A 27,444-nucleotide genomic window follows, 5' to 3' on the forward strand; every position below is an offset into this window, starting at 1 on the left:
CATATCTAAATATCTAAAGAACTTTACCAGAGCTTTAATGCCTCTTGAATCTAGAATGTGACGAATAGATCTATTGTCCGGTGTTGCTGATATACTTTTTATTTTAATCCCTTGTAGACCAATAAAGGTTGACTGATGTTTCAGAGGTGCATGTAGGATTTACTTACTTTATCTGACACTTAGTAGAAACCTCATTGATCTTTCAGGCTAGTCCTGCTTCTGTTCGTTTGTGTTTCTTTGTGTACATCAGAAAGGATTTTGCCATTTTCCATCCAAATACACAACCTATACAGTGTGCAGAATAAAGAATGCATTTTAAATGGTAATTATGATATTGTTTTAGTGACAAATGCACTCAACGGCCTGCACATCCATCCATACGATACATATTCATTCATGCATCTAGTCGTGGATATTTAATCTTGAATGAATGCCTATTTCCTTTTCAGCTAGTTCTCCCTCCTCCCTGGTTATTTATAATCGCCGGTGAATCATGCGTTACGTTGTCATGGATGACGCATGCGCGCGAGACACCTCGAAAATCTGAATCGTCGACGAAGAGAGAGAGAGAGAGAGAGAGAGAGAGAGAGAGAGAGAGAGAGAGAGAGAGAGAGAGAGAGAGAGAGAGAGAGAGAGAGAGAGAGAGAGAGAGAGAGAGAGAGAGAGAGAGAGAGAGAGAGAGAGAGAGAGAGAGAGAGAGAGAGAGAGAGAGAGAGAGAGAGAGAGAGAGAGAGAGAGAGAGAGAGAGAGAGAGAGAGAGGACTGTAGAGTGATGGGACCCGGCTGAGAGAACGGCAGCGAGTATTCACTCCCCGAGCTGTTAATGACAGGTAAATGACGATTTCAGATTATTTTTTTATTTTTAGAAATACTTCTAGAATTACAGAGGCTCAGATGGATCGATGATCTTGTAAATATCGGAAAATAAAACTTCCTGAATAGACTCGGCTTCATCCTCCTGCGCGACGTCGTCGAGCTCGTGTGGAAGTAGCTTTGTTGCGGGAATGATGTCGAAGAACATGTTCTGTTAAACTTTGTGTCGCCACCTTTTAGCAGGAAACAGTCTTGTGGGACGCGGGGCGTTGCTGTCCTCGTCACATGAAACACAACTCCACTGAGCGCGCACACCTGCGGGAGACATGTTTAGACATTTATGTAATAATCCCCTTTCCAGGTGGGCAACATGGCGGAGAAAAGCGATTTAGTCTTCGATGCAAAGTCCGCCCGTCCAAGAGTCAATTTGAAACGCGTGCTGTGTTTCTATTTGTGTCTAATGGGGGGGGGGGGGCGTCTGTTTTCAGACTGGCGTCACATATGACGTCGTGTGTGTGTGTGTGTGTGTGTGTGTTTTCCTGCCGAGGGGGCTGGATGGTACTAACATGGTGTTCATCACCACGGCCAGCTCCCGCTTTAACGCTTCATAAGACCGGCTCTATGTATTTGGCCTTGTAGATCCGTCTGTAGGTCAAGGTAGGTGGTGAAATGTTTCGTTTGCATGCTTAAAAAAACACAAGAGGATCGACACGCTGTACACGACCTTTACGCTCATCTAGTGTTGTGTTTATTTAGCATTACACTCAGATCGAATAACCTCATCTGTAACTAAGCCAGTTTAGCCATTTAGCTTGTTGGCATGTGTGTTTCTGTATATGCTTGAAGGTTGTCCTGGACAACAGAAGATCAAGGGCACTGAGGAAATCTACGAGGCCTGAAGACATGTTGTGATGTTAGAGCAAAATATTTTATGACAAAAAATGCCTGATTTATGAAACTCCTACACTCTCTACTCTTGTTTAGTGTGTAAATTAGCCTCAGTGTGGAGTCACTAAATGTTTAGAATATTTGTGTTCACATTATTTGTATTTTAACCGCCTTGGAAATGAAACCATGGGTAAGAGGATGGTTCATAGCATCAGCATCTGCTGACGTTCCTCAGTAGATACGAATTAAACAATGATAAAATAAACACAAGGTACCAGGGAACACTTTGTCTTATCTTGATGCAGCATTCCGCTCATCAAATTTATGTTATTTTTTCTGACCAAAATAGTGACACCTCCCATATTGTGTGGGAACTCATGTCTGGCGATTTCTGGAAGTGAGACAAACCGTTAACATCTCATGTCCAGCCAACCCTAAATGGCATGGTTCAATCCTACATCATGAGTAATATCATAGAGTATGATATACTTTACAGGTTTTCAACATTTCTTGAGTTTTTAGGCTATATGAATGAAACAAAATATAAATACTTCACTTTATTCTCAAGCGATGCATGTGCATGTCTAATATCAGCTGTCAAGGGCAATCAATAACAAGGAAGACACTAAGAATAACTTTTCTGCAGTTTAAACACAGGCTCTGTAATCACATGACCTCCCTTATTATTACTGCATAGCTTGCATCAGTAAATATCGTGATACTGTTCTGCATAGAAAGGGAATGCAGATGCAAGACCAAACGTATTCCCAAGTCCACAACATTTCCCACAGCTAGATAAACATGTCACAATGAGCCTGCAGGGTGCGTGTATGATCAGAGCATTCTTCTTAAGTAGCATTACATATTGTAAATAAATGCATTTTTGGGATGTATCTTCATTCTTTTTTACTTAGTTTGCATTCATAAGAAATGTTCCCAACACTTAATGATTATTAAAGGAAATGCATTTGTAGGAGCCATTTTGAAGCAAAGTTAATTGGGTGACGCCTGCTGGTCGAAGTTGCACACCTGTGGCAATTAGTGGGCAGAGGAAGACAAACGATCCTGGAAGTTGTCTCCTTTGCTTCGGTGTTGAGTGTTGGGAAGACGTGGACGCCAGCAGGCATATGGTTTTTCAATTGTTGTATTTTTTGCTTGTTTATTTGTTGGTTTATTTATACGTTTAGTGACAGTTTATTTCTGTTATTATACGTGAAAGAACGAAACACTGGAATAAATGAACAAGCCTATTGAAACCCCTGAGGCGTCCGAAGTGACCTTATTGGAAGGCACTACAGCATTTGTGGATCTCTCTTTTCTTGCTTTTTGATGCTATTTTTTATTGCGATGCAGAAATAAAAAGGGTAATTATAATTCAAGCTCATAAATATTTAAACCCCCTGAATTATCTTGATATCAATTGTGATCATAAAGTTATTTTGTACAGCGCTTGACTTCATTACAATTTCCAAAATCAATTTCCTAAAATGATATTATCGTGATGAAGGTTTGTGCATTGATCTAAAAAGGAAAACTATAGCAACATGTCATGGCTTACCTCATTATAGCAGACCAGGAGAATGCATATATTATTCCCAGGCTTTCAGCACAACGTTGCATAACTTTGTTGCGCTGTGTGAGGGTACATGTGTTCATTCATGTATTAATACACTGCATACTTGTGTTTGCAAGGTTAGGCATTGGTAATAGCAGGAGAGAGTTTGTTTGTGTGGGTGGCCTCTTGAAGCACAGGGTGCAGTCATGCATGTGTGTGTGTGTGTGTGTCCTCAAGCAGGTAGGCAGATGTGAAGGATGACTTCTTGTTCAGAGATCTGTGGGTCCGAGTATGGTGAACAAGCTCACGCCAACGGGAATTGCCAGCAGTATGGGGTCCGCTCCTACCTACACCAGGTATCTCTCTCTCTCTCACATGCACACACACACACACACACACACGTTTCAGTTTTACAAATATTATACATTCTCCTCCATTTCAGTCTTCATGTTCCCCTTCTCATTTTGCACTGTAGTCATTCAGCATTTTTTTTTATTGTAACAATTTTAGAAGGGGATTGCTAGTGGGTTTCAGGTTATTCAATGTTTACAAATGGAAATATATCCCCCTCTTGTCTTTTCTCCAGTTTTACGAGGAGTGCACAGCTTCTATCTGGGAGCGTGATGAAGATTTTCAGATTCAGAGATCACCTAGCAGGTGGAGCTCTTTACTCTGGAAGGTAAGGTTAACCTCTATCCTCAACTCACAAATCATCATCTCCCCTAATGCTACTTCTGTCGTCATAGTTTAATTGCAAAAGTTATTCCTTTCCCCTGCCAGGTCTGTCTCGCGTTCGGATCCCTGATACTGTTTGCAGGACTCATTGTTGTTTTGGTGGGTTATGCCACTCCAGTCAAGATAGAAGCATTTGGGGAAGATGATCTTCTTTTTGTTGACAGGTACTGTAAAGGAAAAATACAGGGTAAAGTACCGTAATACTGTATACTGTATATTTCAACGAACCGTGACACCTTGTTTTTAATGGAATCCACATAGTGTTGTATTACAGTGTTGCATCACCTGAAGCTAGCGGTAAAAATAGGGTGACCTTTTGAGTGCAGACTTTAGACTTCCTTAGGGTCACAATTTTACCCTTTTATTAATGCTCAAAACAATTGTGCTTTTCTTGAACAGCCACGCAGTCAGTTTCAACCGTGCATTGGACGTGTGCAAGCTGACTGGCGCCGTGTTGTTCTGTGTGGGAGGCACCTCCATGGCTGTGGGTCTCCTGCTGTCTGCCTTTGCCAAAAGCTACTCCAAGGAGGAACTGTATCTGCAGCAGAAGTTCAAGGAGAGGTTGGCAGATCTGCACGCAACAGTCGGTAAGCTTTGGCCCTCTCTGCTGTCATGTCCCCTTATGAATTGAAGACTGAAACATAAAGGCCCAAGAGTAAGTGAAAGGGTAATTGCTTAATGGTATTCTGTAATCAAATGGCTTATCCCACTTAACAGAACTGCTTCTGTCGCAGGTACTCCCATAATGAAAGCACCAACCCCCGGGGAGGGAAAGGTGCCCGTCACACTTTCCAAAGTCCAGAACATACAGCCAGGCACCACCAAGTCAGAGACCTGACAGAAGACCAAATGAAGAGTGAAGAATCGTGTGAGATGATGGATTCAGTGTTCAGACTCGAGTCGACACGCGTGTGCAAGTGTGCATTTTCTCGTTTTAAAGGTCGGCTTACATCGTTGACATTTCTGGTTCATCATCTTTATTTGTTGATTTGGCATTTAAACTTCATTCGAGATGTATAGGAGCAGAGTTAATATAGCTGAGGAATGTTCAAGCATTGCATAACAGTGATTTGACAAAGCACGCGCAGGTCTTCAGTCATTCCCAGAAAAACAAACAGCAGAAACAAATCAACGACAGCGTCATAGCTTGATCTTTTTCTCTACTGGGTGGTGTGCAGAGCAGCAGAGGCCGTATTGTTTGAAGTTATTGAGGATTGGCCCTCATCAGCCATTATCTCTTTGCCTATAGATTCTAAGAAGGAGATAAGAGGAGGGCATTTCCTGAGTGCAGAACACTTTGTGTGTGCTGTGTGTAAATGTATGTGCTGTGCGACCTAATTACACCGCTAAGAACTGTCCATTCCAAATATTACTACATGTGCTTTACTGCGGCCGAATTATTCTTTTAAGCTTTGTTTACATGCAACAATGAGCCTAGAAAAGTCCCACTTTGCTTCACACGTCATCAGAACAGATTATAAATGAACACTGATTCAAACAGACCTTCAGGGTAGACTTTCCACTGACATTTCTCTTGTCCTATTAGGTGTCTGACCTTGTCTCCTTCAGAAAATCATCAAACGCGATCGATAGAGCAGAAAGCATGATGAAAGATACACTGAACCGGACGTAACGTGCAGAAAAACAAAGTCTGACGCTCAATAACAAAATGATAGTCAAGCAGATTATTTTCTCGTTAAAACGAGGCATTCATCACGTCTTCTATCGGTTTTCCATGGACTTATTGTATTTGTTTCGTTCTCTCCCTTTGACTAATCCAATCATACACACACCAACCTGTCCATCCAGGCAAGCACATTTTTGCAGTTAGCGGTTGGTAAAGAAGAAACGTGCAAGTGCTGCGTGTTCAAATGAAGACCGAGTGGGGGCGCACGGACAAACAGCGTGACGGATGATGTTACATAACGAGGGCGGTGAGGAGAGCACAGCTACATCACATCTGATTTGTTTACATTCTGTCTGGATCCACGGATGCTCTCGACAACACTAACTGCCTCCATGTGCTCACAAACTAAACTTGAAACTACATTATGCAGGAAGCTAAACAGCTTACAGTCTGTATGTATCATCGAAGCCATCATCTAACAGGTTGCATACCACCAAAAACATTTTAGGTCTTTTCCTTTTTTCATTTATTTTTATTTTTTGCACTCACTCTTTTACCTACAAGCAGGCGTAACTACGTTTTGCTGCTTTTCAAAACTATATACTGTATCTACGTATGTATTTGAATACATATTTTAAAATGTTGTGACCCTGCCTTTTTAAATTGTTGTTATTTGTTGCTTATTCTTTCATTGCACACAGATACAGTTCTTTTACCTTTGTCTATTCTTTTATAGATAGATAGTCAGCGTTCATGTGCCATCAAGCTACTGTGCTTTGTTTTTCCAAACCGTTCATCCCCTTTTTAAATCCATGCGAGACATGTACTGTGTGAAATGATATATGCTTATAGACTGCTTCTATAAACATATATCCTATGAGCTTTTGCTCTGCTGGCTCTCATGTGTTAATGTAAATGGTCCTTTTTATTTATCTCACAACCTCCATTCCATGCTAGTGTGTCGATGCATTTGATCTCAGATACAACTCAAACATGTAGCTTTAACTATGAAAAACAATTTACTTATAATCAAGACATGTTCAAGGAATTTACGCTGTTAAGCTTTAAACCTACAGTACAAGAAGAAAAAGAAAACTGTTAAACAATCGGTTATCAAAAAACCTTCCAGTGTAGTCAGAGGGTTTTCAAAATATCAAGAAATGTGATGACTTGTTCTTCCATGCTGTGGATTGTAAAGGATGTTTTATCCTTATTTTGCCCCAAGTTGAGTTTTACATTACAATTTAAAATTCATGATGCATATTCTTCTGCTTCTAATCTAATCATTTCCCAGTTTAAGTGGCACTTGATGTAAAAGTCGATTATCCCAGTGCATAAAACAAAGATTGGATTGAATAAAGAACAAATACACATATATATTAATGTCTGTATACAGTAATTCTATTTTTCAAAGAACACAATAAAAAATGAAATATCTGCAGGTCAGAACGTGTCGATATTATTTTATTATTCTAGTGTTTCTATTTTTAATTGAAAGTTAATCTCTTACTGACCTAATCATAAATGAGTCTTTTTTGTTGGTAAAAGGTCAAGGAGTCATGGATTGGATATGAATTTAATTTGGTGTCCAAACCCACCAAGCCTCCAATCCACCGTGTAGACTCTCTTGCTGTGCTCTATCAGACAAAGGAGGGGGGGAAACCAGTGAGACACTATGACTCACACACGGCCGCCCTCTCCTCCTCCTCTGGGTCTCTGGCTCTTCCAACTCAACCATGTTTCTCCCTAGTGGGTTAGTGACGCACAAATACATTGACGTAGTCCCAATTTGAGCCGCTGCAGAGATGACAGGGCATCGTATATATATATATACATATATATATATATAATATATATACTGTATATATATATATATATATATATATATATATATACAGTATATATATATATTAGGGCCGGGACTCGATTAAAAATATTAATCTAATGAGAGGCTTTGTAATTAATTAATTGAAATTAATCGCATTTTAATTGCATAAATATTTGACCTGAGAACAGTGAGAAGTAATTTTTTTCACGTGGATTTTTGTTTTTGTTCAACCAATATCAGCAGACAAGTGTAGAAATAGCATATTTAGAAATATAGTACTTTCAGAAATTCAGGTAGCCTATAGGTAAGTAGACCTTCTGTAAACTAGGTTTTTTTAAGTAGACCAATACTTTCAAGTACATTCAGAACATTGGTTATTTTTTCAGACGTGGACTTAGTTACCCTGGTCCTTAAACCAGTCATCTGGTTTAATCGTAATTAACGCGCTAAAGTCCCGGCCCTAATTTTAAATTAAACAAACAGTGACACTGTGAATCATCGTGAGTTCTGGTGTCTCTAGTGGAATCAAAGCTGACCTTCCTGATCCACATTTGGGATTTGATTCTCTCTCCTCAAGGTGCCGTGTGTCAAACGTGTTTATTTCTTCCGGGATTTATTCTCCACTCAGCTGAGGAGGACCCTCAGACTGGTTTAGCTCCATAGGGGAGTCGGTATGGATCCTCTCAATTCACACGTGGGCATCAGCACACATGTCGAAAAAAGTGAAATAAGGATCACAGCATAAAAGTAGTGAAATCAACTAGGGCTTTATTAGAAATGACATTATATGACTTTACTTGACCTGCAATTCTACGGTATGGAACGGTTCTGGATTCCAGCCTGAGAATCTATGAGAATCAACAGGTGTGTGGTGGAAAAGTGCAGGGAGATAGCAGGAAGGCTGAAGTGTGGAGGATCCTCAGTTCAAACCTGCTCTCTCAGAAGGAGGGTTTGGTTGCAGTCAGGGCTTCAAACTGTAAACTTTGAAACAGTTTTGAGGTTTAGTAAACAATCCCAAGGTCTAATATGAGAAACAGACACAATGAGGCATGTGCTTGAATAGCACAAGGGAACAACTGAAGGGCTGCAGGCTCCAACCTGCTGTCTGAGGTTGTGGGTTCATGCCCCTTCATGCAGACATCACTTCTGCTTTGAAAGAGTTTTGAGGTTTGAGTAGCAGTCTCAAGGTTAAATACGACAAACAAAGGGTTGGTTAGTGTGTGGTGAAGTAGCACAGTGGAAGAGCTGCTGCCACAAGCCTGCACTGCATTTGAAGGTTGCGGGTTCAAGCCCAGTCTTGGTTTTGAGCCTTTGGCTTTACTTCAGGTTTGAGTAGCGATCTCAAGGTTAAATACAACAAACAAATCATCAGTTAGTGTGTGGTGAAGTAGCACATTGGAAGAGCTGCTGACATTAGCCCATGCACTGCACTTGAAGGTTGTGGGTTCAAGCCCACATGTAGAAATAGCATTTAAAAGAGTTTTAAAGTTTAACTCACATGCTCAAGGTTAAATAGGAGAATCAAAGTTGCCAAAATGTGACCAGGACTGGTAGTGTAGGGGTGCCAGCTAGAGCCCAGAAGCCTCTGTACGCGCCGCCAGTGGGTTCAAATCCCGCTCCTGCCAAGTCTTGAGCACACTACCGCGGAGGTAGTAGTGGGGGCATTGTCCCCACTGGTTGTTTCAGAGAAGTGAACCCTAGGGGTTATGCAGAAACACAAGGCGCGTTCACTTGAGTTATGAAGGCATTGTCAAGAATGATGAAGAATCTTTTGAATGATGAATTGAATTTGATGTTAATTGCTTTGCTTTAGCTTTTAGCACTTATTAGCCATGCTACGTAGCCTATAGGGTTCCACCTTTTTGACGGGAGAGAAGGCCGGATGTGTCTCATTCAGTGGTCACACTGACATGAAACTTATTACAGCCTCTGAGGGTATTTTTCAAGACAATCACATGTTTGTCTACTTCAGGGCATCCTGTGGACAACCTTAAACTGACAGGCTGGCACAGGGTGTAGATTTGTTTACCCTTTTTAGTGCATCCACCCTCCAATTCTCTGTTACATTCAAATTCAACTCACTTGTGCCTTTACCAATGCAGGAAGGATGAATAGCATGGTTGATCCTCCAAGATGCACCAATCCGTCTCTGGGGCAATATCCCGTTATGATTTTTTATAAATGTCAGTTACCCAAAACTAAAAAAGGATTTAGGAAGAGCCACCATGTCCCCTTGAACCCAGATAAGGTTTAAAGTACAGAAATGTGGGGCATTTGGCATTAGTGTCAGGGACGTGTAGGTTGCTCCATCTAAGATCATTCCAGTCATGTCATGGGAAAAAAACATTGTGAAAAAAGTCAAAATATGTAGGGTCAAAATATAATATATATATATATATATATATATATATATATATTATTAGGGCCGGGACTCAATTAAAAATATTAATCTAATTAGAGGCTTTGTAATTAATTAATCAAAATTAATCACATTTTAATTGCATAAATATTTGACCTGAGAACAGTGAGAAGTAATTTTTTTCACATGGATTTTTATTTTTGTTCAACCAATTCCAGCAGACAAGTGTAGAAATAGCATATTTAGAAATATAGTACTTTCAGAAATTCAGGTAGCCTATAGGTAAGTAGACCTTCTGTAAACTAGGTTTTTTTAAGTAGACCAATACTTTCAAGTACATTCAGAACATTGGTTATTTTTTCAGACGTGGACTTAGTTACCCTGGTCCTTAAACCAGTCCTCTGGTGCAGTGTGGGTTGGGTGTGGGTCCTTGTACGTCCACGCTAGCTGCTAGTTGTGTTGCGTTGAGGTGATACTTGAGGCTCGATGTGAATTCCTTGTTGCACAGCTTGCACACAACCACGCTCTTATCGACGCTTCCATCCGTGTGTTTATTATAAGAAGATTTCCCATTCACGGGGCCACCCGACACGGTCTCGTCAGCTTCTTCGTTCATGTTCACTGTGGTTTGTTGTTGTCTGAAGTCATGGACGCTAGTTGGTGCTCCGGTATAATCAGTCCCCCCGAAACTCATCCAGTGAGAAACGTTCCGCGGTGCAAAAAATAAGTGTAAAAATGTTTAATGTGTTATTTTTTGTGTAATTAATTCATCTTAATTCACATTGTAATTAATTAATCGTAATTAACGCGCAAAAGTCCCGGCCCTAATATATATATATATATATATATATATAACTGAATTAGATCACAGTTCACTGTATGAGGGAGTTTATGGGCGCTTTGCGCTGCCTTATTTCGATGGAAAACATTGAAACACTACATCACATTCTGAATGTTCTCCCCTTTTAATGAAAAAGGTATTCGAGACTAAAAATTCACACTTTATCTACATCTAACTCGTTATGTAACAACCTTAATCTGTATCGAGTGAGTTGCCCTAGCAACAAAGACACATCACTGCTTCTGTTTGTGCGGGATAAGCAGCCACTGTTTAATGAATAATGATGAATAATGGAAGTAATTAAAGTACTAAAGGCATAGAAAACACTGTTGTGCCTGGAGACAAAATAAATGTTTGTCTTTTAACATTTCACACACATTGTCCAATTTCAAGAACATTGTATATGTTACTAAGTATCATATTTATTATTATTTTTTGACAAATTTGATTGCACATGGTTAAAGCATCCTTTAAAGGTGATGCGTGGTAAGAGATACATTTAAAACAAACAGACCATGTGACGTAATGAAAATCTAATGAAGGATTATGGTTTGGAATAACATTCAGATGCATTCAGTATTTCTACAATATTACACATGGTACATAAAAAAATATTTATATCAACTGCCTTGATATAGTATGTTGCTAGTACTGTTACATATAAACATGTTTTTACTAAACATTTTTGGATTAAAATTCTATTTAAATTACATTTAATCTGTTTCAGACATGATAGTTATGAATGATGTTAGGAGGAAAAGCTTTTGATACGTATACCTGAACATCTCATGGTGTTTCTTTACCTGCCATCATTAAGCTGGCAAAGCTTGCTTGACATTTGAGACCCCTTACTTTTCAGTGCTGACCCTCCATGGCCTCATTGTACAACCTGCTTTTACTCTGCTCTGTCTCCCTCGTGATTTTAGGATTGTATGGTAGAGATATACTGTACCTTAATAATTCCATCGCCTCTTACCCAACAGCTCTATTCATTTTTTAATCTGTTTTTTTCCTGACTATCCTCATCATAACCCACTCATTTCTCTCCATCTTTGTCCGAATTCTCCTCATTGTCCAGCTCTGTTCCACTTAGCACTTCATCATCTTCCCCACTGACCTCTCCTTTCACCTCCTTCTTTGCTTCTTCTGACTCTTTGGTAGCTGCCTCTTTTGTTTTGCTCACATCTTCACGCTGGTATCTGCCGCTACCGCTCTCTTCCGTCTCGTTGTTTGAATGAGTCCTCCCACTGCGGTTTTCTGTCTCCTTCTGATCATTCACAGTGTCTTCATCATTTACTTGGTCCTCACTGCTTCTCTCCCCCTTTTCACTATCTTTATCTTGTGTCTCTTCTTCTAGTGTTTTCTCTTGCTCATCCTTTTCACCCTCACAAGAAGTCTGGCCTCCATCGTCTTTCTCGTCACTATGCTGGATCTTATCACTGTTGCTACTGCTGGACCTCGTTTCCTCACATTTAACCTCCGAATTACTCTCATTTGCAACCACCTCCTGTTGTTGTTTTTTTACCTCCTCCTCGACCTCTTCCGATCCCGCCGCTGCTCCGTATTTTTCAGCGTTTTTCTCTGTATTTTTGTCCTTATCTTCCCCTTCCTCTTTTTCGCCAATATTCTCCTGGTTTCCCTTAATTTCATCTTCATTAGCGGATGGTTCTTCTTCTGTGGTGTTCTCGGCAACATCCTCCTCTTTATCCGCCGCTATTTCAGCATTCTCCTCTGCGCCTTTTGTAGCATCATCTGCTGGAATCTGTAAAAATACCATGGAATCAAGTTATACTGTGGCTAAGTATTTTTTTATGTAATGTCGGAACAAAACAATTAATTAGTTAACATTATTGCTGTATCTTAAAGCATAAGTAATTAAAATAGATAATGAAAATATAGAGATCTTCAAAAATACTGGTGTGTAAAAACTGGTTTACACCGTTGAGGTTTTGAAAGTTACTGGACTAGTCTATTACGTACAGTGCTGTATGTTTCCACCTCCTCAGCTGGCTGGTCTTGAAGGGTCTCCTCCTCAGTGTTCCCATCCTCATTCTTTGATTCCAGGTCTTCTGGAAAAAGAAATCAAAGGATTTGATTTCAAAGCACATTAAAGCTAAAGAGAAATGTGGGTAAGTATGGTCACGGTGGGACTTGTTGAGTGATGTTTGGTTGATCAGGATTTGGTATTTGTAGCTGTTGATCCTGGTCTTTATGTCTGTGAGGCAGTTGGTGATGGTGCAGTAAGTAATAAATAAGGGAGCTTTGTTATAGAAACTATATACAGTAAACAAACCATGGCACAAGACTGACACCTGGTGGAGAAGAAGAACAACACTCAGGGCATCTCAGCCAAGTAAACAACATGCCCGGACAATGGAAGTGTGGCAGAGAGACAGAAAACACTTAATGAGCTGATGGGGGAGTTAGAAGAATCAGATTTGAATCGCTTTAATCGTCTATATAATTATCACCACTGCAGTAATGGTGCTAATAATCCCTATTACGGTAGATGTAACCGCTGACCATCACACAAACATTACAAGAGTACTTTCAAGTCCCCACTAACAGTGTTGCTGTTTATTCACGACACTGGCTTTAAATTTAAAGAGTTGGCACTCATTATAATTTGAAAGAAAAAATGGGCCTCAAATTATTTTTAATATGGAGAATATGAAGACTGAATAAGTACATTTGGGGAGTAGATTTCACCAAAAGATATATAGTTGCCGTAATAGCAGTCTGCTTACAAGAAATCACCTGTCATCACTTACAGGCCAAACAACCACACAGTAAAACCATCGCTTTTGGTGATTAATGAAGACATCATGCCACAACTCAATGGCTGCGTGCTCATTTCTATCGAAGCAATCAGCTCAGCGAGGCCGGTTTGCTGGAGTGCAAAATGATTACTTATTTACTTTCTTTTTAGTTTTTGTGTAAGCCTCTGCATTAAAGGGCTTGAAATAATTAACCCATAAAATCATAAGCGGAATACAACTTTACGCCGTGATGAACAACATAATTACACACTTTGTTGTTGTGAAACACTGGATGCAACGGAAATAAGCAGCAAAAGAGTGAGGAAATAACTGTTATTAATGTCTTTAATATTATTTTCCCTTTCTACTGATACCACTTAACTGAGAAAAATTACTTGGGTGTAGATTAGAAGAGTTTATAGAGATATTTAATGCATTTCAAATGCAAAACTGATTGCAGTTGGGCTATGTTGGGAGATGAAACGTTATGGTAATATCGGACCTCTTTAAGAATATTTTATGGAAATGGCTCGCATGCATTAACAGCGAGGGTCGAGTGTAAGCAGTGGATGAGACGCAACGACTCTAAACATCCTAACGGGATTTAAGGATGAGGCACAGGCTCATGAAGATGCTGAATCAAATTAAACACAATATTTAGAATCTCCCTTTCTTGCTCTTCATTAAATCCAGTAGATTAAAGTTTTGGTGCTGCAAATTACTTTAGGGTATGTGTGTGTGTGTGTGAGTGCGTGTGTGTAAATCTGAATATTTATACACACACACACACACACACACACACACACATCTCTTCTTTGCTTGAAACACTTATCAATATTCGACTGAGTGAAACTCACACTTCTGATCTCATCCATCAGTGTATAAAATGACTCTTATAAACAGCTCTCAGGAGAGCTAACGTTCTGAATGAATGTTGTTCCAGAGGAATGTAATAACTACACAGCACCACAGAGCAAGATGAAGTAATGGCAAGTAGTAAACTGAAAAAAGAACCCCCACTTCTCTCTCTCGCTCTCTTTACTAACACATATACAAACCTTACTGCTGTAGATCACTACACAACTCAACAATAGAGTATTCAGAAAAGTGTCCCAGCAAAAGCAAACATGTGCATTCTTCACTGAATTACGCAAGATATAAGTGATTGCTGTCAATCATCACCAAATCACATGATGTTGATGTGCATTACATCATTGAAAGCTTCAGCACTCAGAGCCTTGCAGGGTTTAGTATCATGTTTAAAAGCTTTTCTACTATTTCAGGAATACATTTGGAGATAAATCCTTACACCACCATCACTTCCTCGACGCCGCAGAATATCTGTAGCCGACAAGGCCATGAATCCATTTTCTCTTTCAGTGCACAGGAAACCACAAATAGGAGTGTTGAGGATGTAAAAGATGGCTTTAATAGCCATGCTGAAGAAACGTTTTGTTTAATGTTCTGCAAATTATTATTCCAGTTTCACCAAAATGTTGCTGTCATTTTCAAGATGCCAAGATGTTCTCACTGCTGTCACTTGTGGGAGGCCAATTGAACTGTATAAAGCTCTTCTTGGTCTGGAGACACTTATAGACGACCATATCAGTGCTGAAAATGTCAGAAGTGAGTGTGTGCGGGTGGGTGGAGGGGGGTGATGGGCGGAGAGGGGCTTTCTGTCTGTTGTCTGCAATAGAACTGTTGTTGCACATTACTGTGTTACATGGTGGGATGGCGGCCTGCCTCCAAGTTCTATTACTGCATCTACACTTTTGCAACGCTAACAACAGTATCAATCCTTTGTGGATCGATAAGGGGGTTAACATTGGGTTTAGTCATTTGGCTGAGCCGACCTACAGTACCAGTCAAAGGTTTGGAGACATTCTCCTTCAATTCAAGGAGAAAGCTTTTGACTAGTGTACAACTATGAAAGGGAAGATTCAAGGTGATAAAACTGTCGACTTGAAAACAGTTTGATGACAACATTAAATGAGATGTGTGACTCCAGGGAACAGATCAGACATGTTTCAGAATGATTCATACGGGAACACAGTAAAACCTCGACGTAAAATGAATGTGGTTTAGGGGCACGGAGGGATTTGTTCCCCCTGTGCAGACCACAACCAGTAGTCTGGATTCCATGGTCGTTGGCATTCTGTCAATCAATCAATCCCTGAATGGAAGAGGTTGTAGTTCCAATACAAATCACTGTTTTAATACATTCTCTGCCTATGAACCCAGACAGGAACACATTGTTGAATCCTAATGGTTAATTAGGATGCAGATTTGCTCTGCAATGTTAAAAAAACACTTGACCACCTACTTAATGTAACTATGTCGCTTCACACAACACTCCCTGTATTTCACCATGCAGCAGATTATATTGCTTTTTACACCCAGCTGATTTAACCCATTTAGGACATGGCTGAGTTATGGTGGGGCGTAAAACAACATGGTGGTAACTCTAAATGGAATTTATGAAATATTGCCCATCAGCAAGTGTACTCCAGTCTATGGATAAACATGTAGTGACTGTATTGCAGGGACCAACGTAAAAAACGCAAAGGAAAGCAACCCAGCTATATAGTTTAACAACTGAGGACTGCACCTTATTTTGGACAGGTTTTAAAGCGTTCGTAGCACAGAGACAAGCATTCCACTCACACTTTAAAGTCATCAATCGACTTCAGACCTGCAGCTGTGAGGCAACGCTGGCAGACTTCACACCACCCTGCGGACCAAAAGAACTCTACGTATAATTCTCTAAACATCAGGCACATAAAAAGCTACACGGTTGCTATATTGTGCGCACACGTGACCTTCAGCTGAGATGTTTCCCTCTCCTAATGCCTGGACTCCTCCGAGTCCCTTTTTTGGAACCCCCACCCCCCCCTTTGAGAGCAATCATTGACCCTTAATGCTGTTGGCTCACTGATATTTCATACCTATTGTGGCTCTGGGCAGCATCTTGGCTGCCGTTTCCCAACAACACCTGGGCTGCCCGGCTTTGATCCAACAATCTCAGATGAATAAGTGTTTGTTCAGTTGCTTATTGCTGTCTGCAAGTCCTCTAGCTTTGATGTTTTGTCAAACTGGTTGGGCGAGTCCCTCAGCTCAAATGCAAGCCTCACCTCATCCTGTCTGTAGCCATAGAGAGTGGATTTCAGAGGAATCTTCAGGGGGTGTTTCCCTAACAGTGCAGTGTTGGAAAAACATGGAGCCATTTTACAGATGTATTTGTTGGCGAGATTAGATCCACTGTAACACCAAGCTGTAAAATTCTCTTTGACCAGAGTGAGGTCAAAGAGAGAGTGAGAGGAACAGTGAGGAGCTGGCTGGGAACCGACCAGTAGGCATTTATAAGATCCAGCCAAATAAGGTGGGGGTCTCGTTTGCTGCGCTTTCTCCATATCTATAAAAACCTGGGATTCTTAATCTTCTTCTACTCCACGTTGACGGGATCGATGGGAATATCCACACCCATAAACTCCCATGAAAACGTCAGCAGCCAGCCGCAGTTACCCTATGGGGTATGGCGTTGGGCCCCGGGCTGCCCTTGCTGGCTCTACAGCCAGTTACTGCAGCCCATTTGGGATTGTTGCTGCTGAACTGATGATTGCTCTGGTGAGCAAGGCCCTGATAACCCTGGGGACTCTGCCTTTGGTCGTCCCTAAACTGGGCTCTGATGTATCCGCCCAGCTCCTGCTTGTGGATCTGCACTGCCTGTGTCTTCTTCTCCCCCATGTAACATCCAAAAAAAGCTTCCATTCACTTGTCATTTAGGTTGAATCTCAACACTGTTACACGTTCTTAGGCTGATACAAATCCTGCAAATGCTTATACAGTATGTGTCACTAGCAAACCTCAAAATTTCGAAAACGCGCAAAGCAGACTGGATTACACATGAGAGAGATTAGGATTTTTTTTTTTTTTCAGTGTCACACGTTACCTTAACCCTAGAATTGACACAGCCCTCTGTGTTGCAAGTCCCATCTAAACACTTGTTAACAGATTAAGTGGCAGATTAGTGCAGCTACCCTGCACTTTAATCCAGTAATCCACCATCAAAGGGTCACAAAGAACCTTTTTTGAGCAGTAGTAAAAAGGGAGAGATGGAAGGAGAAGAATAATTGAGGGAGTGGGAAAGGATAGCCACGTTGTCTGAAATGTGACATGCGAGCGTAAACACATGAAAACAGTCCCACACGTGACCTACACATTAGCACTTTTAACCCAGTACTCACACGCCACGCTTTCTAAGAACTTGGCAGAGGAAAGAAACGTCCTTTTAATGTTGCTCTCACACTGCTGAGTCGATTTTTTTGACACAGACACACAATTTTAGACACACAGCCTCTTTATGTATATTTCTCCTGCCTCCTAATGCTGTTTTGAACCTTATTTCACTCTGACAGGAATTATAGATGCACATGCTAACAGTTAATTCCCCAAGGCAGCATCACATTTTATGACACCAGAGGCAGGAAGTTGATCTTCGATGCGTAAAGAAAGGCACGAGCTAACAGCCGTGCTCAAATATGCGGCAATCTACATTCCTCTCATATTAAAGTTGAAAATGATACCAAGAATATGTCCATTTACCAGAAAAGACCTATTCTGAAAAAGACCCCTTAACTTTCTTCTCACTTCAAATGAAAGAAAATGGCAGATGTTTCAATGGAACTTGGGTTAAGTTACCAGAGTCGACTTAAAGAAAGAAAGAAACAAACCGAAGGCAAGATTAGGTTTGATATGTCAAAAAATAATTACATTAAATTAAGGAAGGAGGATCTTTATATTCAAAATGATCCCTCTTCAGAAAAAAAGAACCCATGGGTGTGTTTTACAGGCGAGTTATTGCGGACAGTATTAATATTTATTTTTAGGTGGAGACCTTTAGTGGCTGAAGTAATCATGACCGGAGTTAATTAGGATGTCAGTTGATGCAGTTCATAAAGTCACAAAGTCTGCAAAGGTTAAGGATGGATGGACAGGTGAAACTAAAACAGGGCCAACATTGAGTAATTTATCTGTCATACGTAGATGTGTTTTTGTGTTAGATGTGTTTTTATCATCTTGCGTGTTTTCAAAGGTAATACTCATTACTCATAACTCATTTATCATATCCAATTCATCATAAGCCCAAAAAAACACTATCTTTCCATTACTAACACACTAAAGCAAAAGATAAATTGTGAAATTAGCATCTGTATATTACATTTCAAAATGTATTAATGCTGTCTTGCCATGTAAAGAGGTACAACCATCGTATGGTGGCAGATACCTATGATGCTTGACAAGGACACATACAGTTTTTGCCAATCAGAAAGCCCCCTCCCTTATGTATGCACAGAGGCATATACAGCCCATGTACAAACCCAGATAATCAGTAGACCCCTCTCATCACCCCTTTGTTTTTTGCTTTCCCTCTTTAATATCCACTTTGCTTTAGCTCTCCTTTTGTCCGTATCTTTCGGTCTATGCATTATTCTTAAAGTGCAACGCCCTTTTGTCGGTTTTTCAGAGCAGCAATTTAGTCCGAGCAAGGGGCAGGGATAAGTACAATTCTGCCTTGATGACTCTAAATGGAAAGATTATCAAAATGAAAGGCAATTATTCCAACCCCACCCATCCATTACCGTTTTGTCCTCCACTCAATGCTTATGCTCCACCATCTTAGGCTATTCACTATTTCATTCAACCTGCACTCTTTTTGTTCTTTTATGTTCTCCATCCTCATTATGTCCTCCCCCCTTCAACATATTTACTCTTATTCCCTGTTTCGACCTTTCTCCTTTACCCTCCCTTCTCTTTACATACTAACCCCCCCGTCCCTGCCAAAACAAATCCATTTTCTTACATTTTTCTATTCTTCTGTTTTCCCATTCCTTCTGCTTCTCTTTCCACTTCTCATCTTCTTTCCTCTCTTCTCACCAAAAACACTGATAAACACATTTTTCCTTCATTTAAAATGCCATAAAATATAACTATGTTGGGTGAAGTGTAAGTCAGCCAATGCATCTCGCTGGTGAAGTATTTTGTGCCAATTGTCTTTGTTATAGTTCAGATCCTTCCTGTGACCTTTGCTGCATGAGTTATCAGACACCCCCCCCCCCCGTGTCTTTGCTGTTACTCACCTCCGTTTTCACTCTAATGAAGCAAAAAAAGTCAGACGCCTTACAACACACCAGAGAGAACTGCTGGAGTTATCCTGAGGCTGCCCCCCCCACAGCTGACAGTGAATAATGGGCACAAAAAATAACCTCCTTGTCACAGTCTGTGCAAAACAGAGGGAGAATCTCGAGTTACGTGGTCACTCAGTCTCATTTTGTCTTTCTTCTGCTCTCTATATTATTTGCTTCTTTCAAACCATTATATCATTTTAATTTTCTTTTCATTACATGGTTCCAGCACACCAGAGATGTGAAGTGTGGGTTTCATGCTGTGTTCTTTCCACCTACCAGTCAGCCATTTTTTTTTTTGGCAGTAGAGTGTGATGTGTTTACCTGATACCCAGCCAGGCCGGCATTTCCTACAGGGACACCGAAAACCCTTCTGTGCCGTTGCTGAGTGTTCACATCCCCCTCGGCATAAACACAACACTAAATCTAACAGAAACAGTTAATGGGTACATAAATAATTGGGTTCTGGTGAGCCAATGGGCAGCTTTGGTTTCAGCTTTTTGTTTTTTACTATATTCTTTCAAATAGGTTGCCTTGGGAGAGAAATAATTTTTGAAAACTTCAAACTGCTGAATCTTACAAAAACAATTTTCAGCACCATGGACAGAGACAACGGCCAAGCAGAGGCTACATCACATGGACTATGCCTAAGACTGACAAATAAAGTATAGTAGTGTTTATTGCAAATATGACCCATTGGATCAAAATACTTTAGAGGTCAAACAGTGAACATTCCAGGTGAGTATCATATGACCTCCAAGCCATTCTTCTCTGATGCCTGATCTGGTTTTCCGAACCGTCTGTTTGTTAATTTCATCTCTGCTCAATGTCACCGCAGGGCACCAATATTTTAACATATCTTCTCTACACATGAAATGAGATACCACACAATCTAATACGTGGAGGATTTTTGAGGGTGACACATGTTTCAAATGATAACAAAGACACACACACACACACACAAACACACACTCCTGGACCCTCTCCTAAAGCAAAATGCTTTGAAACACAGACACAATTCTGAACATGAAACATGCCAGAGATGACGTAATGGTGGTTCATACTGCAGTCTGATTATACCTACATGTATGCACCCTTCATGGAAAATATCTGCACGTTTAGAGGGAAGAACTTTTTGCAGCGCGTTATTATACTGATCACAAGCCCCACAAGCCCATGTCTTTCTTTAAGCAGTGCAGCAGCGCCACTATGTGGGCATTTAAGATTGCACCAGGTTACATAAGATTTTAAAGGCCGTGCATGACATCATCTTGATATCCTATTACCTTAACTGATTATAAGCCTTGTTTGTCAACAAGCTACAACAATGGTGATCATGGTTGATTATGGTCTTTTTTAGACTATAATCCTTCCTTTGAACGCTCAGGTCCTTTTTTACCTGGAGCATCTTCTCCTTTAGTGGACCTTTTTTTACATCACATTCAGTGCACCAGCACTGGAAGAGACAGAGCTTTTGATGAAATGCAGGTGTTCTAGGAAGATTGCAATGACAAGAATCTACCAGCCAGGAAGATCAATAAAGCCAAAAAAAATGGATGTGGGGTTATTCATTGTATTTACATTGGTTCACCTTTTCATACCTTCGGCATTACCATTATTAGAGATGCTTTGTCCACTGTTCATCTTCCTGACGGACAAGAGCCTGGCCTGAGAGATCTCTCTGACGATGGCGGATAGACGATCCTTGCTGCCGGTGTGACTTAGAGGAGCGGCCTTAGACTCGCTATCACCACTGTCAATGCATCTGCCCATAGACTTGCTCTGCAGAAAAGCTCTAGTTAGGTTGATGACAACTTGAGGGAAACATCACTTACAATAAACTCAAATGACTTCATCGAAAAAATGTGATACATTTCACTGTCTGTATTCAAGCGAGTTCATATGTGCAACGTCAGGTACGCAAGCACAGAAAATGTTGAATTTCTCATTTACAAATTGAAACTAAACAGAATAATCAAAATGAATGATGTGATGGGCACTTCTTACATTTCCATTTTGCTTGGAGAATCTGTAGATAGGCGGCAGAGAGTAAGCTTTCATTCTGTGAACAAAACAACTATAAGTAGATGATAGAGATTGCTTCAAACAACAATTAAACCTAAATTAATTTGAAATTAAAAGTTTGAGGTTCAACACTGAGTGTGTTTAAGACTGTACCTTGATGTGTATGCAAGTGAAATTGTAAGTATACGTTTGCTTTCTGATGATTTTTGTTTAATCATTCAATCTTTCTAAAGATTATTGAAACCATTCAGAAGAAAAGTTGTTGTGATTAATCTATATCTGTGTATATCTGTGTTTCTATATTTGCCCGGAACAGACAAAACAAACTGTTTTAGGCCTCTCACACGTATGACAAACAGAAGAGGTTTCTGTCACTGAGAGATGCTGCCAAATCCTCCACAAACATACATAATAGGTTTGAGGAGCAAAATAGCCGCGTCAAACTGAAGGTTTTCTCATACTGCATATAGCTTACCCATTGACTCTCCTTGTCCCTCTGGGCTTTGTGAAGAGAAGATCACTGTAGGGCAGCTTTTTAAACCTTTCCCTTCCCACAGCAACATACAGCTGACCGCACTCCAGTTGATTCCCATCAGAAATCTGGTGGCCTTCATAGGTGTAGAGACTGAGAAAGAAAAACAATGTCCAAAACCCCACAGGGTCACATGGGTTGCAGAGAACTGTAATCATGACATGGCTTTGTGTGTCCACACATTCTGTGTTCATGAACCACAAGAAAACAAAGGTTAGTCCGTGTTAACTTTAGTAACCTGAGGACGTTTGAAGGAAATATTTTTCTTTTCATATTAATATATGCAAATGTTAGCAGCAAAGTGCTAGAAAGTCTTTTAACATCATCTGATTTTGTTAAAGTTATAATATGCAGTTTTCCCGAAAATCTGTCAATAGAATAATCAAAATAATCAATCATTACTGATTAAGTGTGTAGCTGTATCTGGAGAGAACCAGTCCTCTGTCTCCATTTCTCTTAAAATTTAGTCCATATAAAACGTGCAAGTATTTTGGAGCTGTAAGCCTACCTTCTGACCCCCCCGAAGACTCTCAATCCCATCTTCTCCGTGATCAGCTCCAATATTCTTTCAAACTGGCTGAGCATCCTCTGGTGGATTAACAGCCTCATGGCAGGATTCAGGAGATCACCATTTGATACCACACTAAGCAGAGAAAATATACATGTGGACACCGGTTAAATCAGGGATTCATTCATACGGAATACGAACAATCTGATTACACAGAAGGCAAAATCAAAGCAGTGTAAAATGGTAAGTTGGGAAATTTAACTTACAAAATTGTACACGGCTCCTTGATGGGTTTCAGAAATCGAGCTGACACAATAATTCGATTTGGTGGCAGTGGCTTGGCCTGGAAATAGTGAAATATGTCAAACATAAGGCTGCTCAAAGGTGATTTACAAGTTCTAAAGGCTCACTGGCAGATCAGTGTGTCCAGTTGGGATTTAAGGAGGACTCCTGCAAACCAGTACAAACGATGGAGACTTTTGCTTTAGGGACCGGCACTATCTGACCATTTAGGGCAGGCTTCTTTTTTTTCTTCTCTTTTTGTTGTGAGAGATAAACGGCACCAAGAAACAAGGTCGTGTGACATTAAAAGCTTTTGTCCCAGGCAGCAAAGAAAAAAGAGCTATCGTCCGCAGTAAAAGTAATCTGCCTCTTTCTCTGTGACATCAGAAGAATGAACCTTCTGAAATCCTTTGAGGTTGTGAGATGGTAAGAAGTGAGCGATGCAGATCCTGCCCCATAATACCAGTAACCCACTGGGACACAGAGAGAGAGAGAGAGAGAGAGAGAGAGAGATAAGGAAGGGGGTATATTAAAAGTTGTCTGGGGGCCTGTAAGAGCACCCAGACAACAGAGATGTGAAGAAGTATAATTCAGTAACTTACTTCATAAAAAAGCTGTTGGCAGCATTCAGAAGCCTACCAGTAACCGGGGGGGGCAGAAGGTCACAAAACGTGCATAATTGCTAAGTGAGGGGGGGGGGGGGGGGTTGTAACAAACCTTGTTGAATACAAAAAATAATTTGTCTTGAAATCCTTCACCTAATTTTCACTGCGACACTTGTATGTGAACAACAAACCACAGAGACTTTAATGACCCTCATAGCTAGTTTGTTCCAAGCAAGCAAGGTGAGGCTTGGATTACTCTTCAGGGAGCCATTATAGATGTACTGGGTATATTTTTCGATAGACAGTGAATCCCATAAGCACTTAATATTTGTGTAGAGCACGAAGGAAATGTCCATGTTTAAGTTTCTATTCACACATTATGTTTACCAGTCCAGGGAGAACCCGGTCTCTGCTGGCTGGGATTGGCCCTCTGAGAATAAGCAGAATAGAAGATGACAGACTGACTCACATTATGTTCAACAAAGCTGCTCGGACTCTTCTACACATCTCACACTCAATCCCATCCACAGAGGGCAGATCCTACATGCTGCCATGTGGAAGTCCCTTTGATTCTCCTCTCACTTAAACACTTCAGTAATCTACCATCATCCCTATTTATTGCAACCAGCAGGTTTGAGCACCTCCTGAAGTGGGTCCTCTCAAACCCATCGAATCAAACATAGAGCAGTGAAAGAGGGACATTTCAAGGTAAAAAGGAACATTAGAAGATCTTATAAGTACCTTAAAAAGGACGAATGTCCTTATAACAGGGACTACATTTTCCAAGCTGGGGTCACATAGAGAATGGTACATCTGGAGCTTCAGTGACCGTACTCTAATGAGCCCTTACTATAATGCTTCTAAATCAAAATAGGACGATATACAAACTTGCCAATCATCCAGCTGGAAAGGAGTTGTCATCATTATTCAACACAACCCGGCAGGTTAAGTGAGGTAGTGGGGGCAGGCAGGGCCCCTCATCAACAACTTTGGCCCTTTTTATGCTCGCCACGTAATCACAACAACAGCAAACTCTAGAGCCGCTCCCTATCAGTCCATGATTCACATATAAAGCAGAGAGTGGCCGGCCACATAAAGCTAATGCTCAATGGGGGGCGGAGTCTAAGAAAAAAAATTCCTAACAATGAGGTGGAATAAAATGACCATTAAAAACCTACATTTATTATTTATATTACAAAGCTAATCGTTTGGAGGAGGACCTCCAGTTGACTTTCAAAATAGAAACAACACACCTGTGAACCAGTTTTTTTTCTGCTCTTGTTCAGGCTGAGGGGGGGGGGGGGGGGGTGACCATGATCCATAAATCAATAATGCATGGCCATTGAGACAACAACAGAGTGATTATTCACCGTGAACAACAGAGAGCAAGGCTAAACATTACACCTTGCTTAAATGATCTTTCTATAAACACTATACTGGTACAAATCCGCATGGATCTTGCACTTAGTGGCAATTTCAATTTAAAGTTGGACTATTTCAGGATCCTGGAACTGGAACCAAATCTTGAAGACAACAGTCAATGAAGGGTTTGATACAACAAAAATAATAAATACAATAAAAGCACGTTGTTTAGGCTAAGGCTTGGTTGCCCAATCCGCAGTGATTGAGTTTTCCCATAAGTTTTACTGGTAAAACTGAAGGAATTACACTCCAACAGGTGACCGTTTGATCTGGATGAATCAATGAGTCTTAAAGCAAAGACGCCCATGGAAACACAGCGCTATTAGCTGCATGTACTTCACCACTTTAGACAGTTTACTACATCCCAAAAGGACTCCATTGTACTGAGTTGATGCATGCATTATTTTGTGATCATCTTAAAGTCCATCTTAATTAAACAACACTTGTGCCTTACCTGCTGTGGAAGAGTCTGCATCATCTTCTTCCTTCTGGAACCAATCTGTAGGTAACTATTGACAAAACGTTCAATTTAACAGGGAACTCTGGAACTTCTTCTTTATATTGATAAAAAAGGGATAGGAATTTGAGTTTATAGTATGAAATATCAATCATCTGACGACATTGAGCACAGATCTCCCTGGTACACAGCCCTAACAAACGTGTTTTTATCCCTGTTTGGGTAAAAGTGATATAGCTCGTCATTCTGTGCAGTGAGAACATAAGCTGTAAGGAAGCAGGTAGTTAAGGAACCATTTGTGAAACAAGCACCTCTTGAGACCTGATTTTGCACACACTTCCCTTGTATTCATGCAACAGCATGGCATAAAACACGAGGAACGACACGCTGATGACTAAGTGCACTATAAATACAGTTCTGCAACAGATTGAGTAGAAAACTCACACATGCTCACGGGCTTGGTGACGTCAGTGACAGCACCCACAGAACACCTTGTCACCTCGCTACCTCACCACTGCACTCTATGAATAACTCACTGCACAAATCTCCTTATCTGCAGCCTAAGTCCACTGGGCCACAGCAGAGCACTTCTCTGGAGTGTGTCATGCTGTGACCCAGCACAGGAGGGGGAAAACTGCCGAGTCTTGGTTTTCCATTCGCTCTTCAGCGGCACGCAGTCCACGCAAAGCACCTGCATTCATGCCACATCTGGTTTACATACGCGCGACACGTGGGATTCATTCGAAATAAACAGTTGTGCCAAACTCACTCCAGCCTTTTGAATCGCTCCCTCCCGGCAGCGACGTACTGCTCCCCGCTCTGGAGGCTCTCCAAGCAGTCCACCTTGTGACCTCCTCTCGGCGTGTAGATGTTCCTCACCGCGCCGAACGGGGCTTGTATCCCGCCGGTCACCTCTCGCAGCAGAGTGTCGAAGTTGGCAACCCTCTTTTGGTTGACCACGATCCGGCGCGCATCGTAGTAAGGGTCCCCGTTTCGGTACATGAAAACGTTCTTCACGATCGGCTGTGACAGAAAGTTTGGCTTCCCCGAGCTCATCGTCGTGGTGCGTAAAAAAAAGAGGAAGAAGCAGCGTGTCGGACAGAGACCTTTGTCACGTTAAAAGGGCATTAGGTTGATCCCAGTTGCGAGACAGCAGCTCAGAGGCCATCATAATTACATTAGAGCTGCTCCATGCAGGCCAAATGTTTAGAGTCGAGGGGGGGGGGGAGGTCTGGCGGGGGGTGGGGGGGGCACGCGGCGGCAGTTGGGACACGTCAAGCGCTCGGAGGCGACGATCGACTGCTGAGAGCAAGTTACTGAATAAAAAGAAACACGCGAGCATGCGCATATGAATTTAAACTGTCCATGTGCGTTTGCAGAAATCCAATCCACCGGAGGGGGCCGGTGCCGTTTTCCGCTTCGTGTGCGCGCTCCGCAATACGCACCAGTTCGGAAGCCAACTGGAGCCCTGCGGTCCCCCCCCCGTGTAGGCTGGGCATCACGCACGGGAGCTCATCTGTTGGGATGTATCTATGGGAACACGCCGCACTCCCCTCACCGATTACCAAGGACCTCGCGAGTGCGTAACTAAACACGCAGTCAATCATTAACGGATTAGAAGAAAGTAGACTTTTTTTGTTTTTTAAATGCACACTAATTGTGTAGAAAACATTTTGATGCAGCAAGAGAAAAAAAAGACACCAAAGTTGTAGCGTTTACTTTCCGGAGACGTTTTTAAACTCTCCAGCAGCGAACGTGAGGCGCTTTAATTGGGCATCAAGAGACCAATTGGAATCCCGACAGTGACATCGCGAAAGTAGGATAAAAACATGTTTGTCAGGACTGTGTACCATAATTGTGTTGCACAACAACAAGGGGACGTGTACTCGATGTCCTATTGCACAGGATTGTCGAGAGTTACGTTTCCCGTCACATCGATTTAAAGGCAGATGTATTCAAAATATACAGATGTGGAATATTTGAGTATTTATTGCCAATTTCCATACTGACAATGCATAGTAATATT

General features: G+C 41.1%; 2 protein-coding genes across 6 annotated transcripts; one reads left to right on the forward strand and one right to left on the reverse strand.

The window, feature by feature from the left end:
• Nucleotides 1–726: 726 nt before the first annotated feature.
• nrsn1 (neurensin 1) lies at nucleotides 727–7,055 on the forward strand. Of its 2 annotated transcripts, none has more exons than XM_037454516.2 (6): nucleotides 727–830; nucleotides 3,494–3,612; nucleotides 3,843–3,935; nucleotides 4,037–4,155; nucleotides 4,391–4,578; nucleotides 4,726–7,055. In XM_037454516.2, the coding sequence occupies exons 2-6, from the start codon at nucleotides 3,514–3,516 to the stop codon at nucleotides 4,827–4,829; spliced, it is 603 nt and encodes a 200-aa protein (XP_037310413.1). In that variant the 5' UTR covers nucleotides 727–830; nucleotides 3,494–3,513; the 3' UTR covers nucleotides 4,830–7,055. The 2 variants fall into 2 exon arrangements, with proteins under 2 accessions (XP_037310413.1, XP_037310414.1); XM_037454517.2 differs by having other exon boundaries at nucleotides 733–830; nucleotides 3,497–3,612.
• A 4,055-nt stretch (nucleotides 7,056–11,110) lies between these two features.
• On the reverse strand, nucleotides 11,111–26,622 carry LOC119198192 (doublecortin domain-containing protein 2-like). 4 transcript variants are annotated; one of them, XM_037455120.2, is made up of 9 exons: nucleotides 26,188–26,622; nucleotides 25,416–25,470; nucleotides 22,919–22,995; nucleotides 22,653–22,787; nucleotides 22,088–22,237; nucleotides 21,595–21,649; nucleotides 21,201–21,369; nucleotides 12,627–12,712; nucleotides 11,111–12,408 (listed from the first exon to the last, which is right to left on the reverse strand). In XM_037455120.2, exons 1-9 carry the CDS (start codon nucleotides 26,472–26,474, stop codon nucleotides 11,683–11,685), a joined length of 1,740 nt encoding a protein of 579 aa, XP_037311017.2. In that variant the 5' UTR covers nucleotides 26,475–26,622; the 3' UTR covers nucleotides 11,111–11,682. The 4 variants fall into 4 exon arrangements, with proteins under 4 accessions (XP_037311017.2, XP_037311016.2, XP_037311015.2 ...); XM_037455119.2 differs by having other exon boundaries at nucleotides 12,627–12,715; XM_037455118.2 differs by having other exon boundaries at nucleotides 21,189–21,369.
• Between the last annotated feature and the right edge of the window lie 822 nt (nucleotides 26,623–27,444).

The sequence above is a fragment of the Pungitius pungitius genome, chromosome 11 (genome assembly GCF_949316345.1).
Source record: "Pungitius pungitius chromosome 11, fPunPun2.1, whole genome shotgun sequence".
Taxonomy (NCBI): domain Eukaryota; kingdom Metazoa; phylum Chordata; class Actinopteri; order Perciformes; family Gasterosteidae; genus Pungitius; species Pungitius pungitius.

Coding starts and splice junctions, on each gene's coding strand:
- nrsn1 (XM_037454516.2), top strand. CDS start 3,514: ATGACTTCTTGTTCAGAGATCTGTGGGTCCGAGTATGGTGAACAAGCT. Junction 3,613..3,842: donor TCCGCTCCTACCTACACCAG/GTATCTCTCTCT, acceptor TCTTTTCTCCAG/TTTTACGAGGAGTGCACAGC. Junction 3,936..4,036: donor GGAGCTCTTTACTCTGGAAG/GTAAGGTTAACC, acceptor TTCCCCTGCCAG/GTCTGTCTCGCGTTCGGATC.
- LOC119198192 (XM_037455117.2), bottom strand. CDS start 26,474: ATGAGCTCGGGGAAGCCAAACTTTCTGTCACAGCCGATCGTGAAGAAC. Junction 21,650..22,087: donor GGGACAAGGAGAGTCAATGG/GTAAGCTATATG, acceptor TTTTGTTCACAG/AATGAAAGCTTACTCTCTGC. Junction 21,370..21,594: donor TCTCCAAGCAAAATGGAAAT/GTAAGAAGTGCC, acceptor GCTTTTCTGCAG/AGCAAGTCTATGGGCAGATG.